Below are 13,378 nucleotides of genomic sequence, written 5' to 3' on the forward strand. Positions count from 1 at the left end.
AAGCCATCTAAGCCATTAATGAGTCACAGACAGATGTACACACACACACACACACACACACACACACACACACACACACACACACACACACACACTGATACGGACTAGGGGTCGACCGATACGGGTTTTTTGATGGCCGATGCGATACCGATTTTTTCCCCATGGCCCATGGCCGATACCCGATTTCCGATACCCGATTTCTGATACCGATATGGGTTAAAAAAAAAGTTAAAAAAATGACAAATATTCCAGGTCTCAAGTTAAAAATAAATAGCCATTTATTTAACATAATCAAATTGAGGTAGAACTTTAAGTAAAAAACAATGAACAATGAACAACCAAGTAATACAAAAATAACGTGTCTTGGTGCTTTTATAAAACCTGAATAACATAAAATAATAAATATTTCAAGTGACTGAACTGACGTTAAGAACAAGTAACAAAAAAATGTAAAATAATAGTAATAACAATAAATAAACAAAAATGTGCATGACATACTCTTAATAGTCTTTAGTTGTGTAAAAAAAATAAAAATAATAATAAATAAACAAAATTGTGCATAATCTGCATGAAAGACTCTTGTAAATGACGCTGGGTGCGTATCGGCCGTATCGGCCATGTGTATCGGCCGATGCCGATACACCTGAACAACGCTAATATCGGCCCGATATATCGGCCGGCCGATATATCGGTCGACCCTTAACACACACACACGGTTGCTCACTCACAACCTGGCCTGCCTTCAGGCTTTTCCAAAATGTTTCTTCTGCCATTTTCTTTTGCTTTTTTTCCACACTGCTTCTCTGTCCGCCAGTAGTGAGCGGTCCAAACGGGAACGAGGAGAGCTGTGAGGAAATCCAGTGACATCAGAGGATGGAGAAGTTGTGAGAAAGTATTTAGTACCGAAATCTGTTTTCGATCAGCCGGCAGGAAACAACATCGGCGGGCTAACACTTCACTGCTACAGTTGAATTATTTTTTTTTTTACAACTTTCCATTGACGAACCAAGAATGTCATTCTTCCCTTGCCATTTTGGAGCATCACCTCCATCACACCGTTTATTTTTTAATCACTCTGCAGGGATTTCAGACATGTACATGTTCCCCTCTCCCCTCTCCCCTCTCTCCTCCCTTGCCCCTTTAATGAGTTCAGTACATAAGGGTAAGGTCTGATAAAAGGACTAATCACATACAGCAGACACTAATGTGTTTGCAAGCATGGCCGTGTGTGACCGTACAGCGTACTATCCCCATTTAAAGGTGCACTGTGTAATATTTTTAGTAGTTCCTTTTCGGAAATTCACGCTGTCCATTCACAAATGTTACCTTTTTTTAACAAATACTTGCCACCATCATTAGATTCTAAGTATTCATTATGACTGGGAAAATTGCATTTTCAATACATGAAAAGGAGGATCGTTTCCATGGTGTGCCACTTTGAATTTCCAGAAATAGGCATTTTTAGTTGCAAAACTTGCATCCTTTGGTCATACTAGTACATATTGGTTTATTATTTATTAATATTCATGAAGAGATCAAATTTGGCAATAGGCAGCACAGTTTCAATGAGCAGCATAGCTGCAATACCTACTCTGGCCACATCTTACACGGTGCACCTTTAAGGTTGTCCTCACCCGGCCCCTGGTCAGCTTTAATGGTGGCCCTCTTCGTTAGCAGCACCTGTCAATCAAACTGGGCACCCTGCTGCCTTGCCTGCCTGCTCCCCATTAGAGCTCCCAAACGTCCCGCCCCCAACTCCCCATTATGACTCTTCTCATTCGCTAACTCGCCTGCCTGCAGTGGCCTCACCGACAGAGCGATGCCTTTGTCTAAGCTCCTGCAATGCAGATGCATGCACATGCATGCACATACGAACACACACATACACATGCGCACACGTGCACTCACGTACATGCACACATGCACACGCTTGTGTCTGGCCACCATACGTAGTCAGGCTGACAATGCCTTTCCAAACACACCAGATATGCACTCATTCAAATGTACACCGTACTGTATACAGTCATACTCACAGTTACTCATACAGACAGACACTAGACTCCTGCATGCACAGATGCACCCCCCCCCCCCAGATTTACCAATATTCCTCCCACATGCGAGCACAGGCACACACACACGCACGCACGCACACACACATGCACGCTCACACGCTCACACGCTCGTGCTCACAACCGTTGTGGTTCGCAGGTGCCAAGCTATGATGTCACATGTTGGGTGTTCCCATAAATCTCAGTCATGCTTTTATTCCGTTCACCTCCTGGATGCTGGCCTACAACACACACACACACACACACACACACACACACACACACACACACACACACACACACACACACACACACACACACACACACACACACACACACACACACACACACACGCATACACACACATGGCACATGATACAGCAACCTGCTGGCCTGTAACAGTTGTGTGTGTGTGTGTGTGTGACAGTGAGTGTGTGTGTAAGAGCAGGGGCGTAAAGTATACCCCTGCAGCCCCTGCGAGGCAGGGGGGCCCACATAGGCCTTTGACTTGAAGAAACGGGCACCCTCCACATGGTATTAGACCCTCTTATTTTGTTCGGGGGCCCATTCTTGGTAGCTGGCAGGGGGGCCTGAAGTACTTGCGTTACGCCAGTGTGTTGGAGTGAAAGGGAGAGGGTGCATACTGTACGCTGTGCTGTAAGAGCCCTATAGCCATATGTGGACGTGTGAAGTGGAATATTCCTCTGCTGTCGTCCAGGCCGGCCACCACACCTCCCTGCTTTTCAGGAATTCGGCATGAGGCCCCCACTGTGGCCTGCCTGATGGAACAGCTCCGAAGTCGTCATAATTTACCCTTTGCTTATTTATACTCCCGCCCCACACACACATGGTGACATACATGCACACACTTTCTCTCTCTCTCTCTCTCTCTCTCTCTCTCTCTCTCTCTCTCTCTCTCTCTCTCTCTCTCTCTCTCTCTCTCTCTCTCTCTCTCTCTGTCTCTGTCTGTCTCTGTCTCTGTCTCTGTCTCTGTCTCTCTCTCTCTCTCTCTCTCTCTCTCTCTCTCTCTCTCCCTCTCTCGCCTCCTTCCGTGGCGTGATTTATACGAGGCTGCATCTGTTTTAAAGATCGGCGCCAGCAGCAGCAGCAACGATGATGATGCTCCACGGTGTCAGAGACCATTCACCACACACACACACGAACACACACACACACACGAACACACGCGAACACGCACGCACGCACGCACGCACGCACGTAGACGCACACACACACCAGAAGAGGGAGAGCAGCTCTGTCGTGGTGGGGACAGAAGGGCGCTCACTGTGTGTTGTCTTGCACTTGCTTCTCGTAAGGTCCTGTGTGCATTGTGTAACCCCAACACATGGACACACGCACACGCACACACACACACACACACACACACACACACACACACACACACACACACACACACACACACACACACACACACACACACACACACACACACACACACACATACATACACACACACACACACACACACACACACACACACACACACACACACACACAGAAGAGTTTGTTAGCATCCTCTACTGCTTGTCACTGATGGCAGGGAGGTGAAGTGATGGGTCCAGCACTTTTTTTAATGGCCTGTTCAACTCGATATACAGATTGGCCTCATGTCATTTTTGGCCTTGTCTGACTGCTTCTTACTGTACTGCAGGCCTGCGCTGCGGAGGAGGTCTGCTGCTGTCTGCTGTCTGGGACCATTTAGTGCGCTAATGAAGCTTTCTGTTTCTTCAGCTTTATTTTTCCTCGGGAGCGTCTTCTCCATCTCTGTCATTGTTGTTGTAGGAGGAGACGAGGCAAAAGAGAAGGCTCGCACACAAACACAAACCCCAACACCACCACCCACCCTTTTGTATTTGCACGCTGGTGGATAGTTGTGTGATTGTGTTGTGTTGCACATCAGGTTTGTGTTAGACGTTAGAGCCCAGCGTTAAAATGCAACCCAGATCTTCAAACGTCGCCACCAGACTTCTCTGTCCAAAAAAAATCCAGGAGTGCTGATGGGCTACTTGCTAAAAAGATGAGGTTTGGTTTCGCAACAGGTGCTACTTTTGTCTCTTGTGCTCTTGCCTGGAGATGAAGTTTCTCACTTCTTCCCCTCCTCTAAACATATCTGCCTCTGCTCCCTCACTGTTTTTGTCTCCCTCCTCCCTCTTTTCCTCCCATGCAGTCTCTCTCTCTCTCTCTCTCTCTCTCTCTCTCTCTCTCTCTGTCACTCTCTCTCTCTCTCTCTCTCTCTCTCTCTCTCTCTCTCTCTCTCTCTCTCTCTCTCTCTCTCTCTCAGGCCTGTTTGGTCTGCTCCCAGGAGGTCTGCGGATGGCTCCAGCGGTAGCGTTGTTGTGTCAGTGTCGCGCTGTAAAGCCGCAGGCGGGCTCTCGCAGCTCTGCTGGCGTCCAGCCAGCCTCTGTGGTGGCAGCAGCCCTGGGCAGGCTGGCAAGCCGTGGGCAAGGGGGGGGGTGTTTTGGGGCTGCCTCGTTCTCGTTTCTCCACCATGTGTTCGTGTGTGCTCTCATTACAGAGGCGCAACCAGGAACCAGGTAGTGCGTGTAGGGTTAGAGTCTGCGTGCCAGTGGTCGCCATCTTAGGGCTTCACCTTGTCTGACATGTCACTTCCTCTCCGCGCTGCCAGTGCAGATGGTCCTCGTGTGGCGCCTTTAAAAAAAAAGGCAATTAAGATGTGGACCGGGTGGGGGTAAATTAGAGACCGTGCGAAACCCAACGACGGCGAGCTTTACCGTGTAATTACGAAGCATCTGTCCTCAGTGGTGGGGAAAAGTCCAAGTACTTTTCTTTTTTTGTTGTTGTTGTTGGTTGTTTTGATATATTTCAGACCTTGCGTCTGGTGTTTTTGTAGCTTGGGGCACTGTTGTGGGTTTACCATATCAGATTTCGTAATATTGCACTCTCAGAGTAGTTTTATTGGCATTCTTAAATCACTCTGTTCTGATCTCTCTCTCTCTCTCTCTCTCTCTCTCTCTCTCTCTCTCTCTCTCTCTCTCTCTCTCTCTCTTTCTCTCTCTTTCTCTCTCTAGACATCCCAGGATGCACATCAAGACAGGCCTTCTGGATGCCCACCTGTACTGCCTGAAGAGATCTGTGGTCGACTTCTTGGTAGACAACAAGTAAGGGGTTTTCCCAACTCTGTTAACAACCTCACACCTTTTTCTGTTAACCCTTCTCACGTCTGCCCTTCGGGCCTAAGAGGGAGGTAGGGAAGGAGGGAGGGAAAGCATTTCTCCCAGTGAGCAGTGCTCTTCCTCCCCCTTCGTTTCTTGCAACGACAAAAAAAACCCCAAAAAAATGCATCACCCAGACACTTAGCACTCTAGATTTGGCTCACATCTGCTGGGCCCATTCTTAAGGAGAGGAGATTTTGGAGCATAGTTGGAGCAGCGAGTAGAGCAGAGAGGCTCTGAGTCGGCTAAGGTGTTCGAGCGAGCTGTTAAGTACTTTTACAACCTGTCACCTCTTACAGGTTTATGGTCACTGCATCTACCACCCCGCTTCGGCCCTCTGCCCTCCACTACACCACACACATACACCCGCATCCCACCATGCAACTGCTTAGTGTCAAAGCTTCACAACCCCAAAGCCACCCCCCTCCACCCCAGCCAGTCACATTAATTTTCATCCCTTTTCATTTCTCTTTCCATTTATGTTTTGACTATTGAAGACCTTTAATTGCTTTTTGGGGTTTTGGGCTGCTACTGTTGGAAATAGAGAATTTTAAAAAGGGACATTTAATCTGACCAGCTGCAGACATTACTCCATATTCAGTTTTTTTTTCTTTCAAGTTATTTGAATGTGAAACGGAGAGACTATGTCTCTCCCTCACCTCCCACCCCCCACCACCAATAATGAGAATCTGCTTGAGTAACCCCACCCCATCCCACTCCACCACTCTCCTCCCAGGCACTCCCAAGCCTTTGCTTTGTGTCGTTTCTGGGGGCTGTATGCTGAGATACAACAGCCTCTTGGAAGTGCTGGAGGCAGAGACTCACACAGTGCTTTCCCTCTCCCCTCGTCTTTGTCTCTCTCCTTCTATCAGTCTCCCTTGCTTGCTCTCGCCCCCTTTCTCTCTCTCTCTCTGTCTCCTCCCCTCTCTCTCTGAAGACAGGGGCCAGTTACTCTGCTTTGACATTTTAATTTGCTGGGCCACTGATGTAAATATCATTTCATCAAGGCTGACCCCACCACTGTGCTCCATAACCTCTTTTGCCGCCCCTCATCCCACACTCTCCTCTCCTCTCCTCTCCTCCTCCTGCGCTGTGCTCTTTCTCCCATCAAAGTGCACGTTCACTGTTTTGTCGTGTTTCATTCCTCTTCTCCCAAGTTCCTTTCAGGTCTTCATTTTAGTCTCTCTTTCTGTCCAGTCTTCTCTCTGCCTTTCGCTCTCCTGCTCCCCCTCTCTCTCACACACTTTCTTTCCTTCCCTGTCTCTCTCTTACTCTTCCTGCCTGAAGGACCTGCTCTGAGGGAGACAAAAATGGACAGCGCAACTGTTGTTTCTCGCTCTGCTTTCACATGGAAATTCAAATCTTTCTTAAAAGAATGTGAAGCGAGAAGTGAGAAGAGTCTGGCTAGTAGAGACGCTGACTGCAGTAGCTTAAGCCATAAAGCCATTTGCAGTTCATTTCTTTACTCCCAAAGTAGTTTTACATGTTTCTCATTATGTTGCACTAATGACGTACAATATCTGCACTGGACAATGCATATCTCACTGATTGTGGCATACTTGCAACTTTGCGTAACGTTTGCTGTATTATAGAGACTCATGTCATAATTTCAGAATTTTCACAGACACAAATGAACACAAACTACTGTATTGGCATTCATTTGTGTTGAGTCTGAATCGGTCCTTGTGTGTTTAGGTCCATCTCCTCCATCCGGGGAGAGCTAGTGCCTTACCTGGTGCGAAAACAGTTCTCCAAGATCAGTCAGTCGCAGAGGCCTAAGGACGACAGCAACCAGGACCAGAAGAAAAAAGATCGAAATGCAAACCTTGGTAAGCGGTTAGGTCCTCCCATTATGCACACTATAGACCATATCTGGCAAGTAGTTGGCATCATCATGTATGGCAACATGAAAGCTTTCCCCACTTTACTCTACAATGTACTGTTTTATTTTATCATCACATTTTGCATGTGCTTTTATAGTCCAACAATGCACATCTCCAAAATAACACTGTCGTTGTCTCAACCCTTTCCTTTTTATCCCAGAAATCCTCACGTCCTCGAAAGACGACTCTCTGCTGCAGCTGGCTCGGGAACGCTCCTGCTGGAACGATCACCACGGTGATATGAACGAGGCTTACCATGGCGGGAAGCTCCGCTGCTACGTGCACCTCATGGAGGAGGGCATGTGCTACCGCGTCAACACGCTAGCAGCCTACATTGAGGCCAACCGTATGGTGAGCTGACAACTACAAGAATTGTCTCCCTTCAAAGTGACAACTGACTGAGGTGGATGAGAATCCAAACGTAAAGTGGTGGGGCATTGTCCTGATTGGCTGGCGAGAACATGAACCAACTTGGACTGGAAATAAATACAAACAGCTTAGAAGTTACAAGTAGTGGTGCCAGGGCCGAATTATACGTACAGGTCAGCGGCACAGTGTCCAGGGGAACAAACCATTTATGACCAGTGAAGGGGCACCACAAGACACAGATTTAACAAATATGGTTTATAAATGGGACATCAGTGAGACATAGTACTCGGGGGCACCACATTGGCTTAATAGGGTCCTGATTGGGGCTTAACTGTTACGTAATCAAGAGATGCGTCTTGTCTTTGCTTATCATTGTTCATTGCTTCCACCATCATTAATTGACTGATTGTTTGATAGAAAGTGGGATGTTAAAGACATACTGCATGAACACTGGCGGCGCCATGTTGAAATGGAAGGAGCTGATTGCTGATTTTATTATGTGAATGGTTTGAGAGTTTTGAGGATTTATGAAGACGTCATGTAAGTCATGCAAGCAGGTCTTTTCCAGTCAAGTTGATTTGATTTAAAGTAAGTAGGTTTCCTCTAGGGTTAGGATTGAATGTTTCCCAGGTGGGATGTTTAATGACAGCCCTGGCCAAGAAGACATGGTTAACGTTTGAAATTTAAGTCATGGAGAATTTAATTTCTTGTTGTGTGTTCAACAGGCTCCAAAGCTGTTCGATGATCCTCCTGTCCACCCATCAGCTGTAGTGTCGGAGCGTAGCCAGGTAAGCTTGGTCTGCCGGCAATGAATGCACCTGGAAATTCAAGTACCAGTGGCATAGTTAGACATGTCTGCAAAGAGCACTTGCTTCTTGCATCTGCGCTCACTTCAACTGTGCACCATGTAGGGAAGCTCAAATCTCAGTGTACTTTGTATAATGACAATAAAGGGCTTTCTATTCTATTCTATTCTATTCTATTCTATTCTATTCAATTTTATTCTATTCTACTCTATTCTATGTGAATATATATATGAATATATTGACAGGAGTAAGAGCAATAACCCGCCCTATCCATTTAAGCATCAATGAGCCTGTTTATATGAGCATCAATAAACCGTTTATGATGAGGTTTTTGGAGTAACCGGTTTATTCAAGCACTCATGTAAACTGAATAAACAGTTTTGCTAATCGGTTTATTGCCGTTATCAGTTTATGAGAAATCCAATTTGCACAGGTAGGTTTTTGGATTTCTGAAGACATGTATCCAGCATAATCGGGCTATTATCAGGCTATTGACATCTAGAAGGATAAGATGCCAATCACAAGCCTTAAATTCTAGATTCGTGTCACACGCTTGAGTGGAACAGAGGCAACCGACGGACTGCATATAAACAGCAATTAACCGTTGACTCCAATAACCTGTTTATTCCAATAACCCGATTATTGTGGTAATGTAAACGGGCTCCATGAGTTTCTGAAGAGTAGAGAATTTTTAATGGAAACCACCAGAAGGGGGACCTCAGTATGTCCTCCTCTCGCTTTCTCTCACTTCTTTCTTGCTCTCTTTTCTCTTTTTCTCCAACCCCACCCCCCTTTTTGCAGTCTTTCAGCCTCTCTTGGTTCTTTCTTTAGCTCAGTCATTCACGTTAACATTTGTTTGTTTCCGTAAGGTAATTCTCACATTGTGGAAAAGCATGCTTACTTGACTGGTCTTTTGAAATAAAAATGTATCTGTGTTTTCAACTCTTGAGGATCAAGTGGCTGCGTAAGACACTGTAATCCCTTCGAGCTGTAATTATGTCTGTTTTGTCTCCGGAAAAGGTTGGAGCTGACAGTATAATTGGAGCCTCCTGTCAGATATCCGACAAGACGTCCATTAAACGCTCAACGATTGGTGCATCTACCACAGTGAAAGAGAAGGTCAAGATCGCCAACTCCATCATAATGAATGGTGTGACTATCGAAGAGGGGTAGGTTGGCACTCTTTCTTCCTACAGTACGGTGTGTCTTTCGCTGTCCTGTCGAATGCATGTCTTGATGGACGGGCAGACTTCCTTAACCCATTTTAGCCTAAGCCCTTTTTGTGAAAAGGGTCTATTAAAACCTAAATCTCTCATCCTCCTAAGCACAGAAAAACATGAAATGAGTTGTATTTATAAGCTAGGACCGTCATTTTGCATCACAATGTGTTCATTCAGCTCTAACATACCCACTTTTTAAATAAAAACCCTCAAATCTCAAGAACCTGAATGCAGCGTATATGTCGCTCCAGGCTAAAATGGGTTAACCACTAACTAATGCTCAGGCATCGTACAAGTGCCTCTTTGCAAAGTAGCAATGAGTCTGCACCTCATGTCACTTGCAATGCCATCATCAGTCTCAAAAACTTGTTTTTTAAAATCTCACTTGTGACCTGTGCTGAGCATATGTTTCAGCACCAGCCAAAAATAATTTGAATTATGCAATATTTGTGAATTAAAAAAGTATTCATTTTGAAAAGTCAGAATATTCCAATTTCCTTTGTTTTTTGTGGGTTTTTTTTAAGATGATGAGCACATAAAAACTGTTTTATCATCCAAGGCCCTAAACTTCCCATTCATCTTCTGCAGTCAGCCATATAAGTGATTAGAATTTTGGCCAAAAAATTGAATTCGCACTATGATTGATGTCACAACAACTAGCGGATTTTAACCCAGAGTTCTATGGGAACTATGGTGTGTTCAAATTAATTTCTAGAAGAACGGTAGGGAAATGCTTACTCCTCATTAACAAGCCAACCACCTAGGCACCTTTTTATTCTGTGGTTCGACTTGGAGGTTAATGCTGGTTTCTGGATTAGGATTTTAGCATGAGGGAACAGGTGAGGGGATTTTCCCTTTCCCCTCTCTCTCTCTCTCTCTCTCTCTCTCTCTCTCTCTCTCTCTCTCTCTCTCTCTCTCTCTCTCTCTCTCTGAAAGAGCCTTGCTACCACTCTTACACTGAATAACTGCAAAAAGAGTTTTGAGAGCCACTCTAGACGGGACAGAGGGATTCGCTGTAGTCTGCACCGCCTGTGGGTGAGATTTGGGGTTGGTGGACGTAGGGTGAGAGGGGGAGACTAGTCCGGCTAGCAGCTCTTGTTGTGTTGACAAAAAACAGAAACGTATGTTGTGAAATGTGCATGGCTAGGCAATGACCCAGAACAAGGTCACATCTCAGCACACACAGATAGGTGATGAATATAGACACAAAGCACCCATTCCTCCCAGCCCCAGCCCCCTGTTTCACTCCAAGGAATAACCTTTTCTTTTCACATCAATTTTCTTGTTGTCAGAAGAACAACAGTGAAAGTGGCAAGCATGTCATGTAGCGAGTTTGCAACATTTAACGCAAAATTACTTTCTCCTCATTTTGGATCACAGACTAATTCTTGCCAGCAGTCTTCTTCTTTCAGACACTTGCTAATTTCTTGTCTCATTTATTTATTTTCGGAAAGAGGGGGGGATGGGGCACGTTTTTTTCACCACTTTCCCCCCTCCTCAAACGGAAAGAATTTAGATTAAAGCAGATTTTGAGTAAATGACGTCCTTGCTCGCTTTTGTGAAAGTCTGAGGATAACATGAATTGTTGCGAGGGAGCACTGTGAAATAGAAAAAGGAGTCTGTTATTTTAAATCCTAGGGAAGGGCTTTTGGTCTGAGCGCAGTCTCTTCCCCCCCCACTCCCAAGAACCAAAGCCCAGAGCCAGCATGGGTACCCCCATCGCCAAGTTAGTGCACGCATAAAAGGAAAGAGAAGAAAAGAAAGGAGTAGAGAAAGACAGACAGAAAGAAAAGGGGACAGAAAAGAAAAGAAAGAAACGGCAATTCTTTCTTTCAACATAAAAAATGTAAGAAGGGATTAGCAAATCCCTGGCATGTCAAAGAAGGCACTTGCATTTTTTCCGTCCCTTTGTTTGCATGTAGGAGTGCTTGTTTACAAAGTGGCGGATTTCTGCGTGTGTGTGTGTGTGTGTGTGTGTGTGTGTGTGTGTGTGTGTGTGTGTGTGTGTGTGTGTGTGTGTGTGTGTGTGTGTGTGTGTGTGTGTGTGTGTGTGTGTGTGTGTGTGGTGTGTGTGTGTGTGTGTGTGTGTGTGTGTGTGTGTGTGTGTGTGTGTGTGTGTGTGAGAGAGCGCGCGTGTGTGTGTGTGCACGCATGCATGTGTGTGCGCGTGCGTGTGTGTGCGTGCGTGCGTGCGTGTGTGTGTCATCTCACTTGAGTGGGGACATGGGGAGGGGTAGTGTAGGAGTTGGTGTGTGTGTGTGCATGAGTGCCTGTGTGCCTGTGTGTGTGTGGTGTGTGTGCGCCTGTGTTTGTGTGCCTGTGTGTACGTGTGCCTGTGTGTGTGGTGTCTGTGTGCCTGTGTGTGTGCATGAGTGCCTGTGTTTGCATGCGTGCCTGTGTGTGTGTGTGTGTGTGTGGTGTGTTTGTGTGCGCTCTAGGGGTGGGGGGTCATTGTGAGGAGGAGCGTTGTGTTAGTAATTAGTGGTATTCCAGCACAGCTTCTTTGGTGGTCTCTCTGTTTAAAAAACGCCAATCCTTGTAATCTCCCCATCACCCTACACCCACCGTCATCACTCCTTCTCTTTCTCTTTCTGTCTGTCTCTCTCTCTCTCTCTCTCTCTCTCTCTCTCTCTCTCTCTCTCTCTCTCTCTCTCTCTCTCTCTCGTTCACTCTCTCTCTCTCTCTCTCTCTCTCTCTCTCTCTCTCCGTCTCTCTCGTTCATTCTATCTATCTCTATTTATCTATCTTTTGCTCACATTGCCATCACCTGAATAGAGCGCTCCTGTGTTCCTCCCTCTGCCAAGCTTCCCGTGTTAGTGGTGGCAGGACCTAACACGTCACGTCACAGTCACACATATACAGAGCTGGTCTACTGATCTCCATCCGCAACAGTTTCTCTCTCTCTCTCTGTGTGTCTCTTTCTTTCATTTCCTTTCACTCCCTCCCTCCCTTGGGCTTCATGTCACTGCTCTGCTTTGCTTTTCTCAATTTGCAATCAGTTTTATAGTTACGGCAAATCAGGACACAGCCATAGATATGTTGCCAACACATCAAGGGAACACACAGGAAGCAAATGGAAATTAGTGCACGCTCGCTCACTTGCTCGCTCTCTCTCTCTCTCTCTCTCTCTCTCTCTCTCTCTCTCTCTCTCTCTCTCTCTCTCTCTCTCTCTCTCTCTCTCTCTCTCTCTCTCTCTCTCTCTCTCTCGATCTCTCTCTCTCCTCACACATGCTTTCTCTTGCTCCCTCCCCTCTCTATCTCTCTCTCTCTCTCTCTCACTCTCCCCCCCCTCCCACTCTCCCATGCTCTCTCCTTCACACATGCTTTCTCTCTCTCTCTCTCTCTCTCTCTCTCTCTCTCTCTCTCTCTCTCTCTCTCTCTCTCTCTCTCTCTCTCAGTTGCTATTATCACACAGCCCATCTTTTCGTGCCTGACTTTCTCCTCCAGTCAGACTCTCTCTCTGCCTCCCTCCCTCCCTCCCTCCAGTCATATTCACGCGCCTCGTCTCTGCAGCAGCAGCAGTGGCAGCCTTATCTCTTGTCTTCGCTGGCTGCAGTGGGCGCAGTGCACTTGGCAGCAGAACGTGATTGTGCCAAGCCATGTGTGCCGTCGCCACCCAGGAGCCTTTATTTCCCATTGTAGCGATGTGTGAAGATAGCGAGCGCACCAGACGGATCCCTAAACACGCGCCAAGTCCAAAGAATTCTTCCGCACAACAAACAAAAAAATCTTTTTGGGGCTTTTTTTGGGGGGGCGCGGGGGGGGGCTCTTTATTTTCTGATAGGACAATGTGAGATCAGACAGGAAGTGAACAGGAGCGAGAGAGATAGGGAACGATCGGCAAATGAACAGTGCCAG

General features: G+C 46.4%; 1 protein-coding gene across 2 annotated transcripts in view; it reads left to right on the forward strand.

The window, feature by feature from the left end:
* eif2b3 (eukaryotic translation initiation factor 2B, subunit 3 gamma) overlaps positions 1–13,378 on the forward strand; it is a 45,561-nt gene that overhangs the window by 27,404 nt on the left and 4,779 nt on the right. For both annotated transcript variants that reach the window (XM_063218930.1, XM_063218931.1), the window contains exons 6-10: positions 5,099–5,188; positions 6,938–7,071; positions 7,286–7,476; positions 8,220–8,282; positions 9,321–9,469. In XM_063218930.1, the coding sequence (XP_063075000.1) occupies positions 5,099–5,188; positions 6,938–7,071; positions 7,286–7,476; positions 8,220–8,282; positions 9,321–9,469 (627 nt within the window). The remainder of the gene's footprint in view (positions 1–5,098; positions 5,189–6,937; positions 7,072–7,285; positions 7,477–8,219; positions 8,283–9,320; positions 9,470–13,378) is intronic.

The sequence above is a fragment of the Engraulis encrasicolus genome, chromosome 16 (genome assembly GCF_034702125.1).
Source record: "Engraulis encrasicolus isolate BLACKSEA-1 chromosome 16, IST_EnEncr_1.0, whole genome shotgun sequence".
NCBI classification, from domain to species: domain Eukaryota; kingdom Metazoa; phylum Chordata; class Actinopteri; order Clupeiformes; family Engraulidae; genus Engraulis; species Engraulis encrasicolus.